Here is an 18,479-nt window from a genome sequence, read left to right on the forward strand (position 1 = left end):
TTTTCCTGATATCTCACTAGAAAATTCCAGAAAATTCTCAAAATTATTCTATAGAATTTGGATAAAATATGTTAATTAATATAAATATTTCCCTACTTTCTAGTGTTATTTTGCATTATTTTTCATCAAATTAGATTTAATTCGTAAACTAAATATAGAAATTAAAGTTAGAATTATCTTTTTTAATACTTGCTGATTGTAGAGTTGACCTTTACTCTCTCTATGCTTGTTACAAAGAGCATAAATATTACAGTATAAGTCAGAAGCTTTTAACCTTGAGTTTGACAGCAATTTTGGTTCTATCATGTTTATAAGTTTAGTTATATGAAAGGATTTAAGACTCTTAAAATTTGGGTTTTTATTGTACCTTATTGTCTAAATCTTATTTGATTTTCTAACACATTCGAATAACGCAGTTGAATTTTCAAGTCTTTTTTTTCAAATACGAATTTTCCTCAAAGGTCCATTTCAAAGATATACTTTTATTCTTTTTTTGGTTCTAATTTGTACAGTTGATGACATTAAGTTTTATGTAATTTAAATTGGGATAAACCAAGTAGCATGTTTCAACTAAAATGACTTTTTGAATCTCCATACATAATCCTAAATTTGAGGGCTAAATAATCATGGATACCATTAATTTCTTTCCCGGAAAGTCTACCTTTCTAAAATCCTTTATTTAGACTAAATAAAACATTACGTTGTAAATTCATTCAATTATAAGTCCTATAATCACATGTATATAAAGCTATGTTCTTTCAGAAAATCAAGAACATACTATATTGTATGAAACCTGAGTATATTGATTAGATAATCCATTAAGACCTTAATCATGAGAATTCCTATTTTCAAAAATATTTTTATGATTGTTTTGGACTTACAAGGCCTTCTGTGTGAAAGTAGTTCCTAAATCGGGCAATAATTTAGAGGACATGGGTTTCCATGCTCACGTGTTTGCCACCTCATTGACACCTCCTTGACAATTGGGCCAGAAATATCCCAATTAGAGATTGACATGGCATTGCCTTCACATCCGGCCTTCATACAACGATAACATTAGAGGGGGCTCTCGTAAATTTAGGTAACACTTACTGAGTCGAGCCGATACTCAGTCATGGCACTCAATGATAGGTACCATACCCCCTTGAAGACAGTAAAAGTTGATTTTGAACACACAATTTTTTGTAAATTAATGTACATTAGACATCATTGTAATTTGCAAACACTTTTGCGGAAGATGTGAGGAGTTTTCTAATGTTGTTTCTTTCATACGGGGTATTTTGTTTTCTATGGACTCAGCCTTAAGAAGTGTACCGTTTCTTGAACAGCGAGTGCCGCTTAGTGGGATCCTTGGGCTTCTTTTGCTGACCTTGCCCCGCTCCCTTGCCTTTGCCCGTGCTGCAAAAAAAAGTGTCTGTATAAGCGACAAAACCTACAAACAAGAAAGTAGCCTTCCCCACATCCATAACTATAAATGACAGAGAAGTTTCTAAATCCAAGCAAGAATCATCATCACCTGTATTCCATGTAGAACATCCCTCTGGCTCCGGACATGGCACTCATCGAGCCCACGGTGCGTCGTGCCTTCTGGAGAGCCATGCCATCTGTATCCTCCTCAAGTTGCTCCAGACCCACAGCGTCATCCCCGGCATTTAGAACCTGCAAGAAAAATAAGGGAGCATCAATGGTGCCCTTTTATTAAGGCGGACCTTCAGCCCAGCCCCAACGATCTAGATGTAAACTGAAACCTTGTTCAACAGGTCGAGCTGTTCTTCCAGGCGATGGAAGCTCAGCTCTGGTCCAGAGTCAGGGGGCGGCAAGCTCGTAATAATCTGCTCAACCACACATCCAAACCAGAAATCCCAATTAAACAACTCGACCAATCAAAGACTCCACAATGATCATCTCAACCAACAGTAATGGTTGATGAGAAAAAGTCAACTTCGAAGTTGAAAATCCAGAGGCAGCAATGGGGACGAGATGCAGATCGCTGTGATGGAAGGAAATGCTACCTACTTAAACGTACCTTAAAGCTGTACCCTTGGTCGATCAAAAACTGCTGCCGCTTTGTTGAATAAAACATCTCCTGATCCCACCAGAAAGAATAGACAACTTTAGTGGAAGTGGGTAAAGGGTCCATGATAGTTGTCTTCTCATGACTTTGCAACGCAAATGCCGAGAGAACCGATGAAACCCAACCTGGGTATCCGTGGATACAAGTGAATAGAAGAAGGCGTTGTATTCCTCTTTGCCGCCTGCCATCCTATCTTGCAGTCGCCCCTGTAAAAGAGCATACAGGGCAACTTAGAAATGCTTAAAATCTTTTCACGAAAGATTTTTCTGGATTAAAGGAATTTTTCGAATCCAAACTGTTCCCCGGTTGGGGGTACCTTTGCCCTCAGAATACGGCCCAGACGTTGCGCTTCTTGTCTCCGTGACCCAGCATGGGACGAAATCTGAATGATGACATTAGCTTCCGGAATATCGATAGAGTTATCACCCACCTGCAGGGACAGGGGAAAGAGGCTTTCAAGATACTAGGACTTAAATAACAACAATATCCCCCGAAGTAGCAGTTAGCCAGACATCCCTGAGATCCATTAATCAGAAATCAAATGAACAGGCACGATTGCCAAATAAAAATCAATCAATGAGCAGGAATGATAGTTGTGAGATAGAGATGACAAACGTGACTCAAATATGAAGGAAAATGTTTGAGACTTGAAAGGCTAGGATAATCTCACCTTCGATAAAAATATCGTGTTCACGTCTGGACAGTGCTTGAAAGCATAAAGAATTCTTGTTCGTTCTTGGTGACTGCATGAAAGACTCGAACTTTGTAAAAAGAGGACTGAGAGAGAAACGTTCATGGATAAAAGGATAAACTTTTACCTCGTTGCACCATAGATCATAGGTTTACGGAGCTTCATCGCATATGCAGTGAGCGCGAAAAGATTGTCCGCGAACACTATTATTTTATCTCCACGTTGCTGCTCGTGAAATCTTATCAAAAATTCGCAAGCCCTAAACTTATTTGGATTCATAACGTAAAGAGCCTGGCAGGGAGAGAAAAGGAAATAGGCATAAGAATTAATAAGAATTACAGAAGGAAGGTAAAATATTTAGAACTTAATAACTAGAGGAATAAACATAATTAAAGTTGTGCATCAAAAAAATAATATTTTACAGTTTTTGTATACACGAGAACAACACCTGCTTGAAATGTGAAGAATCGGCACCACAAACTCCTAAATCAACGCTTTTAATTTTGAAAGTGAGACGATACCAAATAACCCGTAAATTTCAAGATGAGGCCCTCGGAACTAAATTTCGGGGTCCAGATAAGTGTTTATAGGCGAAAAAGAAGACCTTTGAAAGAGAGAATTAATCACAGCGAACCACAATAGAAGAAGAAAAACGTATCACAAAAGAGGTTTAAATAAAGAGATAAACGAAAACTACCTGTTTCTTTTTTGAGTTTTCCTTTTTCAAGTACTCTGCGAAGAATTCTTTTGTCATAGGGCACCAAACTTCTGCGCACTGAACATTAGCAATAAATCCACCTTTCACCAGATCCAACCAGTTAGCTTCATATAACTTCGGGCCAATGAGGAAGTTTAAATCAGTAATACGTTCGTCCTCTCTGACAAGAGTGGCTGCAAGAATGGCACTAGTAAGAATACAAATTGAAAACTAATGGCATTCGGACTACGAGAAAGATGTCAAAATTCCATTTCAAATCAAGGGCTAGCAGACCACAAAACCATAACAAAAGGCTCTGAAACTTTAATGGTCATGAATAAACCATATAATTTTGTTTCCTGATGCGATAAGCACTGTCATAGAGCAGAAAAGAACGGCCGTTGAGCACGGAAACTGAGTATATTGAAGAAAGTCAGCAACATACCAGTAAGCCCAAGTTTGCAGTGGGATTTCGTAATACTAATCACTTTCCGGAACATGTGAGCAGGAACGACATGAACCTGCAAAGTAATTACTTTGAATGAATAGAATCCAAAAAAATAAAAATAAAAAAACAGAAAAAAGAATGAAGACATACTTTAATGCTTCAGAACGAGAAAAGAGTCGATCTTGCGACTCAATCTAATTTAGAAACTAAAGTTAAGACATTACCATGAAGATAATATTGATGATTATACACCAAGAAACGCGACCTCAATGAAGGGTTCAGAAATTGATCACTAGTTATCACTAGCATATTAAATCAGATTGTCACCTTATAATCGGGAAGTGGAAGATAATCCTCGCACTACCAACATTTTGGTCGATTGAACAATGTGGAGCTTTAGTGATAAAACATGCATACGACCTCTAGTTTGTCGAACAGTTAAAAAGCTACGAGTTGAAACATTCGTTCCACTTCTTGAAGGGGATAGAGAGTATCATATTTTCGTAGATATGAATCATACTTGCAATTTAACAAAGCACCTTAGTGTTTTGCTAATAAGTTTTACAGACAAAATAACACGTCTATCCAAGGCCATATAATCTGCCCGCTCATTCCATAAGAACGATTTTTATTTTCAAGTGGCGAGCCCTTTAAGATCGACATTTCCCAAAAGAAGGATCCAACACAAGTTGAGAACGTTTAGTTACCATGTGATAGCATGGGTCACCTATCTTAAAAATAGTTCACCTAACCCAAAAAATCGGCATTTTTGCAGTTAACAATCCCCAAAGCATGATAGATTCATTAAAATATACCCAGAATGCAGAGGCCATCAATTAGGAAGGAAAGAAATACCTCATCCATGAGAAGTAATCCCCATTCTCTATTTCTGATTTCTTCTATGATCTTTTCTGATTCTTCAGAACGTTTTCCACCAAATGCCACCATGTTGTAGGTTGTGACGACAACACCAGCATTACCACGAAATGACTCCTTGCTATCTGAGGTAAAACGGCAAATCTGATCATCTCTAATGGTCGACCAAAGCTTAAACTGAAATGCCCACTGATCCACAGAAACAGCATTTGTAGCTAGACAAAGGCAGCTTTTTCGTATCCGGCAAGCTGCAGACACGCCAACCAAGGATTTCCCCGCACCACAAGGGAGTACAATAATTCCAGACCTTGCACGTCCTGCCACATAGAATCTGCGTCAAGAATTTTAAGGAGGCTATGAAAGATAATAAAAAATCTTCAACATGTCTGGTTCAGATGTAGCATTAAATGTCTGAAACATAATCGCAAAATCTACAAAACAGATGAGTCCTTACTCTTCTCTATTTACTCACAGACATGAGTCCTTATTGGGCCAATAATAAGGCTGATTATTTGGATCTCCTATTTCCTTAGACTGGAGTGGATGTGATGTGCAATGGATGTGTGTAAACTAGTCCCTGGAAGATCATAAGAAATTAGACACAAACAACAGGATAAGGCGAACTGAACTTTTATGTGGAATCTTGCACACGGTGGCAACTGTGGAAATAGTGGATGTGTGCAAGGACAAACTAGTCCCTCAGCCACATCACCCCTCCAACTATCATATAGAGGCTAACCAGTCTTAAACTCCCAGAGTGAGACCCTTCCTCGTTTTATAGACCAAAGAGGAGACATCCTTTTCCCGTTTTTCCGTTTTTCCCTGTTTCCCTTTTTTCATGTGGGATTAAATCCGCCCACATGGCCGGGCATTAAATGCCCGTTATCCACACCACATATCCAGAATTTTTTTCTTCTGCATTTTACAATGATCATCATCGTCACGCGCTAGTCATCCTCTAAGCAGAACATTCATCAAATTATTGTCATGGCTAATGCAATCCTTGCAGGTGTGCACAAAAAAAAATTTGAATAATACACAAAGGGATGATTAATATCCTTCTCAACTGTAAACAAGAAAAGAACTATTCTTCATAGCAAATGAAAGAGATTACAGGGTTTTATAGGAAGCCCTAATGGGCTGACTAGAGAGGGCCCTTAATGGGCTAACAAGAGAGAGAAAATAAAGACATGTAATACTCAGATCAACACTCCCCCTCAAGCTGGAGCGTGGATGTTATCCACACCCAGCTTGGAACAGAGCTCCTCAAACCTAGGGGCATGAAGCCCTTTGGTGAAGATATCTGCAAGCTGTTCAGCGGACGGAACATAAGGCGTGCAAAAATCTCCCGATTCAAGCTTCTCTTTGATGAAATGGCGATCGATCTCGATGTGCTTTGTAGGGTCATGCTGAACGGGGTCATGAGCAATGCTAATCGCCGATTTGTTGTCGCAGAACAGCTGGACAGGAGAGGGAACTGGACACCGTAGCTCACGAAGAAGCTGGGTAATCCAAAGTGCTTCACACAGACCATGCGCGAGGGCACGGAACTCCGCTTCAGCACTCGATCGAGAGACCACTTTCTGCTTCTTGCTCCTCCAAGTAATCAGATTGCCGCCCAAGAAGGTGCAATACCCAGATGTGGACCGACGATCAACCACAGAGCCGGCATAATCTGCATCGGTGTAGACTTCAAGACGCAGGCCGGTATGGCGACGAAACAATAATCCACGGCCAATGGTGCCCTTCAAGAAACGGAGGAGACGATGAGCAGCATGAAAATGGCTCATGCGAGGAGTCTGCAGAACACCCACTGAATATGCAATGTCCGGGCGAGTGTGGGTGAGATAAAGCAGTTTTCCCACAAGTCTTCTATATGGGCCAGGCTCAGCAAGCTCCTCATCCGCATCGGCACCAAGTCGATGGTTCGCATCAATCGGTGTCGAAGCAGGCTTGGCGTCCTCCTTTCCAAGCTCACAGAGAAGGTCCACCGTATACTTTCTCTGACAAATAAAGATCCCGCTGGAAGAATAGGCCACCTCTATGCCAAGAAAGTACCTCAACGGGCCAAGATGGCGAATAGCAAATTGCGACGAGAAATACATAGCCAGCTCAGTAATGGTCGTCGTATCATCACCTGTAATAATGATGTCATCCACGTACACAAGAAGAATAGCGACTCCCCCTGACGTGGAATGGCGGTAGAAAAGGGTGTGATCACCATTACACTGACGGTATCCACGACGCTGCATGGCCATCGTGAAACGACCAAACCAGGCACGAGGAGATTGCTTCAAGCCATATAATGCTTTCTTCAGGCGACAACCAACAGACTGCGGAGACGATGGCACTAAGGAAGTGTAGCCAGGAGGTAATGCCATGTAGATCTCCTCAGTCAACTCTCCATGCAGAAAAGCATTCTTCACATCATATTGTTGCAAAATCCAGCCCTGATCCGCAGCAAGGGCCAATAAGATCCGCACAGTATTCAGCTTGGCGACGGGAGCAAAGGTCTCCTGATAATCAATGCCATGTTTCTGAGTGAACCCTTGTGCCACAACCCGGGCTTTGTGGCGCTCAATAGAACCGTCAGAATTATGCTTCACAGCATACACCCAACGGCTACCCACGAGATGCTTCGGCCGGTAGAGGAACCAGATCCACGTTTCATTGTGAGCAAGAGCCTGAAGTTCTTCCGCCATGGCCTGACGCCAATGCGGAAATGAAAGGGCAATGTCCACCGTCTTGGGAAGAGAAGTGGCATCAAGGGAGGTGAGAAGGGCATGATAAGAGGGTGAGAGGCGATGAGAGGAGATAGATTCCGCCAACGGATAGAGGGGAGAGGAACGGGAAGAGGGCAGCACGGCTAATGAGGAGGTGGCAGGAGGGTGGAGGTTGAGGGAGACGGGGCAGCAGGAGGCGAAGAAGGAAGCCGAGGCTTGCGGCGAGCAAGGGTAATACCATAGCGTTTTTCAGGCGGGCAGCGACGGATAGGAGCGGAGGAATCGAAGAAGGTGCAGCAGAAGGGTCGGCGCAGGAGCAGATACTGGAGGAGGCTCCACGGAGAGGACTGAGGCGGCCGGAGGCGGTCGGGAGGCACAATTGCTGGAGGAGCAACAGCGGAGACACGTCGGGCGGGGCCGGTGAAGAGGGACGAGGGGCGAGGATGAGGAATTCGAGTGGATCGGAGGGAGATGGGGACGATGAGGGTTCAGGAGAGGAGGAGGAATAGTAGGAAGCAATTCATCAAACGTGGCATCTTTGGTGACGACGAACCGACGAGAGGGTGGATGATAGCATAAATAGCCTTTTTGGGTGGAAGAATAGCCAACAAACACACACTTGATAGCACAGGGATCAAGTTTATCACGACCAAGTTGGTGGTTGGGCGCATAGCATACACATCCAAATACACGAGGAGTAAGATGAGTTCGGAGAGAGAGAGTTGGAAAGGAATGCTGAAGACGGTCAATGGGAGTGGAGTAGTCAAGCACTCGAGATGGAAGGCGATTAAGAAGATGGATGGCGGTGGAGACGGCTTCCCCAAAAATACTTGGGCACATGCATATGGAAGAGAAGGCTCCGAGTCATTTCAAAGATGTGACGGAATTTTCTTTCGGCAACGCCATTTTGCTGTGGTGTATAGGGACAAGAAGTTTCATGGATAATGCCTTTGTCTTGGAAGAAGGTGCTTAACGTGGTGTTAACGTAGTCTTTAGCATTTTCGGAGCGGAAGCGACGAATGGATATAGAGAATTGAGTTTGGATAAGGGAGTAAAATTGAGGAATGACACGAGATATCTCCGATTTGTTCTTCAAGAAATATGCCCACGTGAATCGAGTAGCGTCGTCAATAAAGATGCATAACCACCGAGAACCGGAAGTACTATGAATAGGGGAAGGCCCCCACACATCGGTGTGAATAAGGGAGAATGGGGTCGAAGAATGAGAAGACGAGATAGGATACGTGGTACGATGATGTTTGGTAATTCGACAAGCAGTACAAACAAAACGGTCCACAGAATGGCCTTGAAAGAGTTTAGGAAAGAGACGATAAAGAGTAGCAAAAGAAGGATGGCCGAGACGTCGATGAAGAAGCCACAAACGCTCGTGGGAAGTCGAAAGGGAAACTGCCGCAGCAGCAAAAGCAAGAGAACTCGAACAAGGACGAACAAGATAGAGCCCCTCATGCTCCTCAGCAATGGAAATCGTCCTCCCCGACACCTTATCACGATAAAAACATGAATTAGGAGAGAAGGTAAGGTCTTGTTTCAAGTCGCGAACAAGGCTAGATAGGGAGAGAAGATGATGAGTAAGGCGAGGAACATGAAGAACTTTAGATAGATGCATAGAAGAGGAAAGGGCCACACGACCAATACCCGCCTCGGTGAGAAGATCGCCGGAGGCTGTTTTAACTTTGGAGGTGCCAGAAACGGGTGCATAAGTTTGAAAGGCTCGAGGATTTGGGGTCATGTGGGCGGTGGCACCGGAATCAAGAAGCCAAGTGGAAGAGGAAAAAGAATGGCCAGGAGGGGATGTAGGTGTGGGAAGACTGGTGGACATACCTGCGTGGGCCAAGGAGCATGAGCCCACGACTGGAGGATCAAGCAAGCGGCGTAGACGCTCCATCTCTTCCGGAGTGAAGCTAGCGGGCGAGGCACTAGTCGGGAGAAGACCGTACAGCATAGGCACTTGACCCGGGGGGGGGCACGGACGAGGCGGCTGCAGCAAGGTTGCTTGGTTGTGCGCGTTTCCGTTGAAGCTTGTAGCACGTCTCCTTAGAGTGACCTCGCTTCTTGCAGTAATTGCAAAACAGCGAAGGATCACCCTTTGGAGAATCCTCCGTCCGAGCCGTCGGATCACGTGGCAAAGAGCCGGGTGGTGGAGTCAACGATGGGCGTGCAGACGAAGAGGAATGAGCTACAAGTGCCGAAGCCGAGTTCTGGGCCTGCTGAAAGCGGGATTCTTCAACCCGCACACTATGGAGCGCATCCTTGAAGGTAGGACCAGTCTCCCGATGAATAAGCTGAGCCCGTACAACTTCATATTCCGGTTCAGTCCCATAAGAAACTGGAAAACCCGGTTGAAGAGTATATTGGCGGTCCACCGAATGGGGGTCGGGCGGCATGTAGTAGTCAATTTCATTCCACAACGAAATGAGCTCCGTGCTGTACTCCATGATAGACCGGTCCCCTTGACGCAGGTTAGCGGCCCGATGTACCAATTCGTGCAGTCGCAATGTTGTGCTTCTTGGAGTGGCTCTCAAGTACTGCTTCCCAGACATCGAGCCGACTCTAGAGACATGAATTCACCTTTAACACTAGGTGAAATACTGTCCAAGAGCCAACGATGAACTACCCTCAACGTCCAGCCAGTCATAATACTTGGGATCGGTCCGAAGGTCCGTCTTCTAGAAGATAGCGCATGAGACGCCTTTTAAAGTTATCTGGACGTACTGGCGCCATTGCAGGAGATTGAATCCAGTAAACATACCATCCGGAGGCATCCGAGGCAAAGAGGATGGTCCAGAGGAGGATAAACAATTCCCGGGCTCGAGAGGCACCGCAGATGCATGTGGCGTAGATACTGGCGTCGAGTCTGGCGTAACGGTGAGGTCTGGGCTTCAACCAGGTTCGCGTCATGATGAAAGCAGAGTAGACCACAGTCAGAAAGCGCCAGAACGGCGAAGCCGGGACTCAGCGCCGAGGCGTCGGGCGCAGGGCGGCGGCGCCGGGGCGACGATCGCTGGGGCGGCAGCGCCGGGCGTCGATCGCGGGCGGCGAGCCGGGCGGCGCGAGCCGGAGGGCGCGAGCCGGGCGGCGCAAGCCGGAGGGCACGAATCAGGCGGCGCGGCCGGGCAGCGGGCGCGGAGCGGAAGACGCTGGGGCAGCGGACGTCAGAGCGGCGCGCTGGGAGGCCCGGGCGAGACGGCGAGAGACCGGAGCGCGAGATCAGGCGGTCGTGAGAACCGCCGAAGATCGGAGCGCAAGGTCGAGCCCAGGAAACCCAGATTAGGGTTAGGGTTAGGGCTCTGATACCATGTAAACAAGAAAAGAACTATTCTTCATAGCAAATGAAAGAGATTACAGGGTTTTATAGGAAGCCCTAATGGGCTGACTAGAGAGGGCCCTTAATGGGCTAACAAGAGAGAGAAAGTAAAGAAATGTAACACTCAGATCAACATCAACAAGAAGGAAAATGTTGCAATTTAACGGAACATGTATAATGAAGGCTAATATGTTATAAATGTGCTTGTTAGAAGTTTAATCAGTTAGGAATTCAAGATTGCAGGCAAAAATGGCAAGAAAATGGTGAATGAGATATGGAATACTCCAGGAGGTATAAAATGGTAATCTGAATGCTCTAACCGGTATGCATCGTAAAAATGGAATTCTGTGAAGTAGATCAATAAAAACTCACCATTTCCGAACATTTTACTGAGACTTTTTTCCTGATATGGTCTTGGCTGAGCTTGAGGCTTCAATTCCATGTTAAGATCAGGGTTCACCTGAAGAGGAAAAGAAATGTCATAGGTGTCATAAGAGAAAATAAGATATTAGACACAAACATCATACAGCTTTCTTCAACCAAACCATTAGCAAAGACAACTCGTTGAAAAAGTTCAACGATTTCCCATTTCTCCGTTTCAAAAGTATACCGCTGTGGGTTCTTCAAGAAATAGACTATGAGACTGAAACGAACAACCACACCCACTTCCCAAAATTTTAAAATCCAAGAACATAATAAGATATTTAGAAGCTATGTCGTCATAGTAAATGAAATTTTCCCGGACTAGGCTGCATGAAAAATATTGATGAATGACACGGGATTATGACGTACTGTATCGTTTCTGAAGTCATATTCTTCAAGCATGGGATAGTTTAAGGCATTGGGCAAGCAACGTTGCTTGACATTTTCCACCTGCATTAGCAATTATTAGGAAATGAGGACATGGAAACTCTTGTGATTAAAAACCAATAAAAGTAACACTCACTTGGGCAGGGTCGATTTCAAATGAATGGCTTTCCTTCTCCTCAACATCAGCTAAGTCTGATCCGCCCAATAGATCCTCATGACCATTTGTCGATTCACTCAGAGTCTTGCTTACAGTGAAAACATCACCATCTCCATGGTACGTCTGCAAAGATAAAACAAAAGTATCATAAAATATACTGGGAGGAGATACTATACGGGGTAGGATGAGTCGTTATTCAGAGGAATATGAACTACAAAGATATTCAGAAAACACCGAAGACTCTTTTTTTTTTTTGAAACGAACACCGAAGACTCATAGATACCACATTTATGGCCTAAAAAAGATTGAACATCCGAGCCCGTCACACAATGAGAACCAAGTAGTATAAAGGAACTGATTCCCGCAAAAACTAAGACTGTTTCAAAAGGATTTCTCTAATTTTGATTGAAGAACCCTTCAAAAATAACTCCGCCTCAAAAATCCTGTTAACTGCACTCCTCTAAGCAGACAAGCGTAATTGTTGGAACCTACCTAGAGTACATAGAGGGTCATTCAGATGCAAGATGTCTGCAACTATGTTGAAATGAAACACGATGCAGCGTTGAACTATAACTTTATCAGCAAAAAAAATACGTGATTCATTGATCATCCCAATCTTTATTATGGAAGTCATCCCAGAAAAGTACGCTCATAGAAGCATCCATAGAATCTGAAAGCGTAAAAAATTCTTCATGGATCGGACCTCGGGTAATGAGATCCTTGCTCGCGCGACAACCTCATCCCGGAGCAATCTTTTCAGAACCTGAAAGAACATGGCATGAGCATTTCTAAGACTTCACGAGAAAAAAAGGGGGAAATAATCGGCCTCATAATCCAGAAAGTATGACGTGATTTCAAGAAACTTGCATCAGGGAATGGCGACTCCACGAAGTATCTGTTCTTCTTCAGAACAAGTTTTACTTTGCCGTAGTTTGATGTAGATGCATAAATGAAATCCACCATTTCCCGGGGTAACTTAGTTTTTGAGAGTTTGTTTAGCACACTGATGATCGTCTCCGTCTCCAGACCAACTGACACAGCCGCATACAGCGAGTGAGGCGTCAAATTGTACTCGTGCATAGATTCGGGCCTGAAATATGATCGTTTGAGAATGAGCGAGCTATAAAAAAAAAGTATACGAGTGCTGCAGCATACCGACAAACGGGCTCAGCAATTGCAATAAGGAAGTCGTATGCCTGCTTGTAGAGAGGAGAGAAGGTCTCCAAGAATATACGCCCGTCGGCGCAAGCCCACAGAGGGCGGTTGGCATGGTCAGGCTTCAGCTCTAGCTTCGTGAAGTCCCTGTTCTTCCCTTCCCCTCTATAAGCTACAGCCCGTAACCCGTTACAAATTAAGCAGATCAATCATATACCCACAAAAGATCGAACATGTAGAAGACGAAAGCTTGAAGAGAAAATACAATCGCGACTGTCCTCGTCGAATTCCTCCATTAGCCCCATCGACTCCTCCTCATCTTCCAAGACCTAAACAAAGGACAAGGTTCAAAAAGTCGTTTAGATTCCTGTCACTCCGGCTGACCGCGGAGAAAAATGAAGGTATCAGCTCGTGCAACAAAACTTCACCCTGCCGGCTGTCCTCTGCTTCTTGGAAGGTCTTCCCTTGTCACCTGAGATGAATCCATGCGTTTTTCAGGGAAAATTCTCTCGAAATCCGAGTCCAAACAACGGCAGGAGACCAAAAAGGATCGGATACACGCGACAAAATGAGGATCTAAAGAGCAATTTCGGTCGCTTTCGGAATCAATTTGAAAGGAAATATGCACAAAATTTGAAGGTTGCCACTCACCCTGGAAGCTCGCCATCCGCCGCTCTCGGTTGCACACTCCGGCGGAATTTGAGTTAGAGAGGAAATGACAGAAGACGGAAGCACGTCGGGCAAATAAAATACCAGGCGAAGAACCAGACGAGCTCTTTGGACGACTATTAACCGTCAATTATTAACTGCGGACGCGAACGGAAAGGTTTCTTCGTTCCCGATCGGAGAGCTCGTCCCGGAACGAAAACCTGTCCCGTCCGGATGCGTAGGACGGCGGACGATGATGAATGAACGAAAATAACAGGCATTATTATCTTTAACGTAATTATTTTTTAACTATAATTATAGGTCCCGATGCTCCTTATGACTTCTTCTCGGGACTGGGATTCATCTGAGATATTATTTTTGAATGGTTTTGCGTAAGTTAAGAGAAATTGATTGGGACATTAGATATTGAATTCAGCTACCCTAAGTGCAGTTAATTAGGGCATTAGAAAAATGTATTATTTCTTGATTTTGCTTTAGATAGAATTAACTTTGCAATTAGATTAGAAATTTACAGTGATTTGATTTGAATACTCACTATTTCCCGATTTCTCTGATATTTTTTCCCCTGGTTTCTATACCAAATCTCGTGATACTGATGATTATAGATTTTTTTATTGAGTCCTCTTTCCATGTATATTAAATTTATGAATTTATGTTGAGGTTTCAAACAACCCCCACCCCAAAACACAGAAAGTCATCCAACTACCCCATCCTCATGAAGTCACAATTTATGGGCTTGGATCGGAATACTTGAACCTCCCATTTGCACGATTTCTGTTCACTTTGAATCCGCTCTTCTTTATCTTTCCATCAATACCTCATTTGTCCAGCTGTGATGATTTCCTCATTAGAGGTTATAAATAAATACCAACACATTAACATATTATGACTGCCTCAAGTCTCTCGTGATTCAAAATGAAAGTTGTGCATAGAAGGTTTCAGGTTTACTTTTTCCATGCAAAATGAGTTGTAAACTCAAACATAATTAATCTTATTCTTTGAGCCTTTTATGTTGACAGCATAATTTATTCCATTTATTTGAGATGAACATAAATGAATCATGCCTTAGTTATTCCATTTTAAGGTATGAGTAATTGGTTTTAGGTTTACTCATTCCATGTGATTGAAGTTAACAACATAAACATAATTGACTTTAATCTTTGAGCCTTTTCATTTAATTGAATAAAATTTTCAAATATATCTATATATATATAAATACTTAGAGACTCTTCCAAATGTTCATGAAAACATTAGAAAGGCACGAAAGAATAGAAATAAAACTATATTATTTTCATCCAAAACAAAATATATTACTCCAATATACTTTTAAAATGGAAATTAGATAGAGGTTGGGAATTTTAGATATCCCAATATTATTTAATAGGCTGAAACGACTTAAAGATGCAAGCCGGAGATTTTTTTTTGGAGTCATTTCCAGTAAAAAGGGCTTCAAGTTATGTTGACACTAGTCCTACAATCATCAAATTGGCATGGCTCACCAAGGACATAATACCATGGCTTTTGGCTCTCTTCTTCTAACAGATACCCACTGAACAATTCCCAAAATCCCAATAATAAATATAGTTCATGTTCTTAAAATTGTAAAACAAACAGATCAAATTAGTGTATATGCATTCATTCACAAAATCCAATCATACCTTGAATGCATTAGAACAATTCTGTACTGTTTGTGTACAGTCGATGCATCAAATTAAAATAATATTTTTAGAATTTTAAGGGAATTTTAATGAGTTTGTAGAAATTTTATAATGTATTATGATTTATAATATTTAATGTGATTTTGGGCAGTAAATATAAGTGATAAAATTAATGTAAGAAATAAATGTATTAAAAAGGCTGGCAACAAGTAGTGCGGTACTGATGAAGGAGAGAACCAAATGCAGCCCCGAGGAGGAAACTAGAACTACATGGAGTGGGCCAAACTCTCAAATGCCACCCAAAACAGCCAACCCAATGTTCAACCAAAAATAAAATTTTAATTACGGCCCAGATACTTTTACTTTCATTTAGTTTCTCCATATGAGAAAGTGTGGCATGTTATAAGCAGGTGACAAGTCATAAAACGACAAGGAAATACTTCCGTACTCTAAAGTTACTAAAAGATGTCATTGACCCATTGCATGATAAAACCCAACGTCATGACACTTTCCATAGCAAAATCGAGGGATTTTTCATTCTATTATTTTATTTAATTCATAATTATTCAAATAAGATCCTTTTATTACCATACCACTATAAAAAGTAACCCAGCATTCAGTAAAGAGCTGAGAGGAAAAACCATCTCTTGCTAAGCCTCCTGACATTAGAGATCTGAAATGCAATAGAGAGCGCCAAGGAGCACTGCTGCAACTGTATATTATCCTACAATTTTGTAATTTGACTTCGTGAAAAACATACTTAAAATTGAGGCCTATACTGCTCAAATCAATTTCAAAATATTATCTACACTAAATGAGATATTATGTAAAGTTTCTAAATTGCCTCAAATTTTACGAAAAATAAATCTATGTAATTTAAAAAAGGGGTTATATCACGGTGTGGCCCGAACTTTTTCGAAAATTCGAGTTACAGCCCTTACTTTTTTTTTGCCGCAACACAGCCCGAAGTCCCATTTGGTCTGCAGCCTGTGACGTGGAGTCTACATGGCTGCTAGGTGGAGTTCCGGCGGAGTCCACCTAGGCGGAATCCACGTGGCAGCCACGTGGATTCCACGTCACAGCGCGATTTGAAGAAAAAAATATTTTAGCCCGCCCAATGTGAGTCACCCGGGAGAGAGCTGAGAAAGGCGACGAAGGAGAAGGAGACGGTGGAGAAGGAGGAAGAAAGGGCGCGAGGGAGAAGGGGCTTCTTCTTGGCTACGGGAATCGTTGCGAGCTTCTTCCTGGCTACGGGAGTTCCATGAGGTAGGGTTTCTCTGTTCCATTCATGTAACTTTCTCTATCTCTCTCTAGATTTAATGGTTTACTGCTTTTTTAGCTACGTGTGGGTTGCTTTCTCTCTCTCTCTAGATGAACATACATTACTGCTTCTCAAAATACCGATGATCTTCTATCTTTATCTTGAAGCCCATATTTTATTGCTCTCTCTTCGATTCATGTAACTTTCTGTGTCTCCCTCTAGATTTCATGGTTTACCGCATTCTTTAGCTACATGTGGGTTTTTTTCTCTCTCTCCAGATGGACATACATTACTACTTCTCAAAATACCGATGATCTTCTATCTTTATTTTGAAGCCCATATGTAACTTTCTCTGTCAATTTTAAGATCTTGTTCAATGACTTTTGAAAGTTCTTCTCTCTGTCCCTCTCGTAAATAAAGATTACCCAGGGCTGCTATTAATTTTTAGCATTCTGTTCAGTAACATTTGGAAAATTGTGCAGTCTCTCTCCATTTTAATGAAGACTACCTTGGGCTGTTTGGTTGTCTCTATGTAAAACTTTCAAACTCCATTCTTGCAGCTTTCTCTCATTTTTCACATCTTGTTTAGTGACAGTTGAAAATTTTACGATCTCTTTCTCTCTTAAAGGAAGATTTCCTTGAGCTGCTCTTTTGATTAACAAGACATTGGGAAATTGCAGTCTCTCTCTTAAATGAAGAATCGCTTGGGCTGTTGTTTTTTGTTTCTGTGTAAAACTTGCAGACTAATTGATATGGCCTCATTGAACGCCTGGGGCACATCAAAGGGGGTGAGCAAGGTCGAGCCAAGCAGTCCACCTCCGGTCCACCTCCGGGCCACCTCCGGTCCGTGCTGGGTCAACCTCCAGGCATGGTCGAGCTGCATGCTTTCCGTCATTAGCTCTCTGATAAGCTGATAAGCTGCATGCTCCCCGTCATTTCAATGCCTCCTTCACCGTCCCCTGCTCTCACCCAGCAAGAACATATTTTAAATTCAAATTGTCAATCAAGAATAATGTTTAACTTTATTGAAATGTTGTTTATTAATAATAAACGCATGGTGCAATATAGTTGTTCATCTCACCTGGCACAAAATGCAGCCCGGCTGTGGGGAACTCAGTCTCCTACGTTGGAGTTTTTTATCTGTGGAGAACACAGAATCCAGCCAACTCACTTGCTTTTCTTGCCTGAAAATTTCGGTATCAACCGAGATAGGAAATTTGAAATATGTTTTTCAATAAATTCTCAAATGACATAGATGCATATCTAAAAGCGTTAAATGAAAGAGAATAAAATGAAGGCATGTTCACATCTTTAGGAGGAAAAATAATGTTCAACTGTAATGCGCCTTGGCCAGATCCTGGGGCTGTAAAATTTCAATAGCAGAACTAAGTTATAGTTCATCGACCAGCTCAGAAATCTGCGACTGGAGAAAATCCTTAGTGACACTGCTCAAATAAAGATGAGACTTCAGAATTGCAATCAGATGTACATCATCAGTCGTCTGGGAAAGGCAGGAGAAGTTATTCTGAGGTGTTTCTCCTTTTTTGATTGATTCTGCTTTCTTCTGGAGGGCTTGGCGTTCCTCAAGGTAATTTCTAGCAACAACATCTTCAAAGGTGCTCGACAAACCATGGGAGATTTATGATCTTTCTTTTGCCTATATTGCTGCAACTGAATAGAAATGAGGATAAAAAATGAGAAAAATAGCATGAAATATCCGTAAAGAGCAAGAAACTGATGCTTGGAACAATGAAAAAGCAACATGAAAGGGAATTGGGGCAAGAAAAACCTTCTTCCGTCCGGCAGCTAATAGATCCGTCGTGTTCTTCTTTCTTTCCATTAGATCTTGCAGCATTGGCCAAGAGGGAAACGGGGGGTCAATGATTCAATCCTCACAAGAATCTGCTCTGCAAAGAGACCCACCAATTAAAGAAG

The 18,479-nt window shown here is 42.5% G+C and overlaps 1 protein-coding gene across 1 annotated transcript; it reads right to left on the minus strand.

Moving 5' to 3' along the window:
- Positions 1 to 1,144: 1,144 nt before the first annotated feature.
- LOC144714941 (general transcription and DNA repair factor IIH helicase/translocase subunit XPB1-like) lies at positions 1,145 to 13,782 on the minus strand. The gene is made up of 20 exons (XM_078589755.1): positions 13,608 to 13,782; positions 13,385 to 13,428; positions 13,222 to 13,285; positions 12,957 to 13,128; positions 12,669 to 12,891; positions 12,505 to 12,564; positions 11,781 to 11,924; positions 11,627 to 11,707; positions 11,207 to 11,294; positions 4,766 to 5,103; positions 3,908 to 3,983; positions 3,463 to 3,656; positions 2,893 to 3,056; positions 2,745 to 2,817; positions 2,391 to 2,504; positions 2,200 to 2,280; positions 2,027 to 2,086; positions 1,749 to 1,832; positions 1,517 to 1,659; positions 1,145 to 1,398 (listed from the first exon to the last, which is right to left on the minus strand). The coding sequence occupies exons 1-20, from the start codon at positions 13,621 to 13,623 to the stop codon at positions 1,302 to 1,304; spliced, it is 2,316 nt and encodes a 771-aa protein (XP_078445881.1). The 5' UTR covers positions 13,624 to 13,782; the 3' UTR covers positions 1,145 to 1,301.
- Positions 13,783 to 18,479: the final 4,697 nt, after the last annotated feature.

The sequence above is a fragment of the Wolffia australiana genome, chromosome 18 (genome assembly GCF_029677425.1).
Source record: "Wolffia australiana isolate 7733 chromosome 18, ASM2967742v1".
Taxonomy (NCBI): Eukaryota; Viridiplantae; Streptophyta; class Magnoliopsida; order Alismatales; family Araceae; genus Wolffia; species Wolffia australiana.

Coding starts and splice junctions, on each gene's coding strand:
- LOC144714941 (XM_078589755.1), bottom strand. Junction 2,818..2,892: donor ATGATCTATGGTGCAACGAG/GTAAAAGTTTAT, acceptor TCTTTCATGCAG/TCACCAAGAACGAACAAGAA. Junction 2,087..2,199: donor TTGTATCCACGGATACCCAG/GTTGGGTTTCAT, acceptor TGGTGGGATCAG/GAGATGTTTTATTCAACAAA.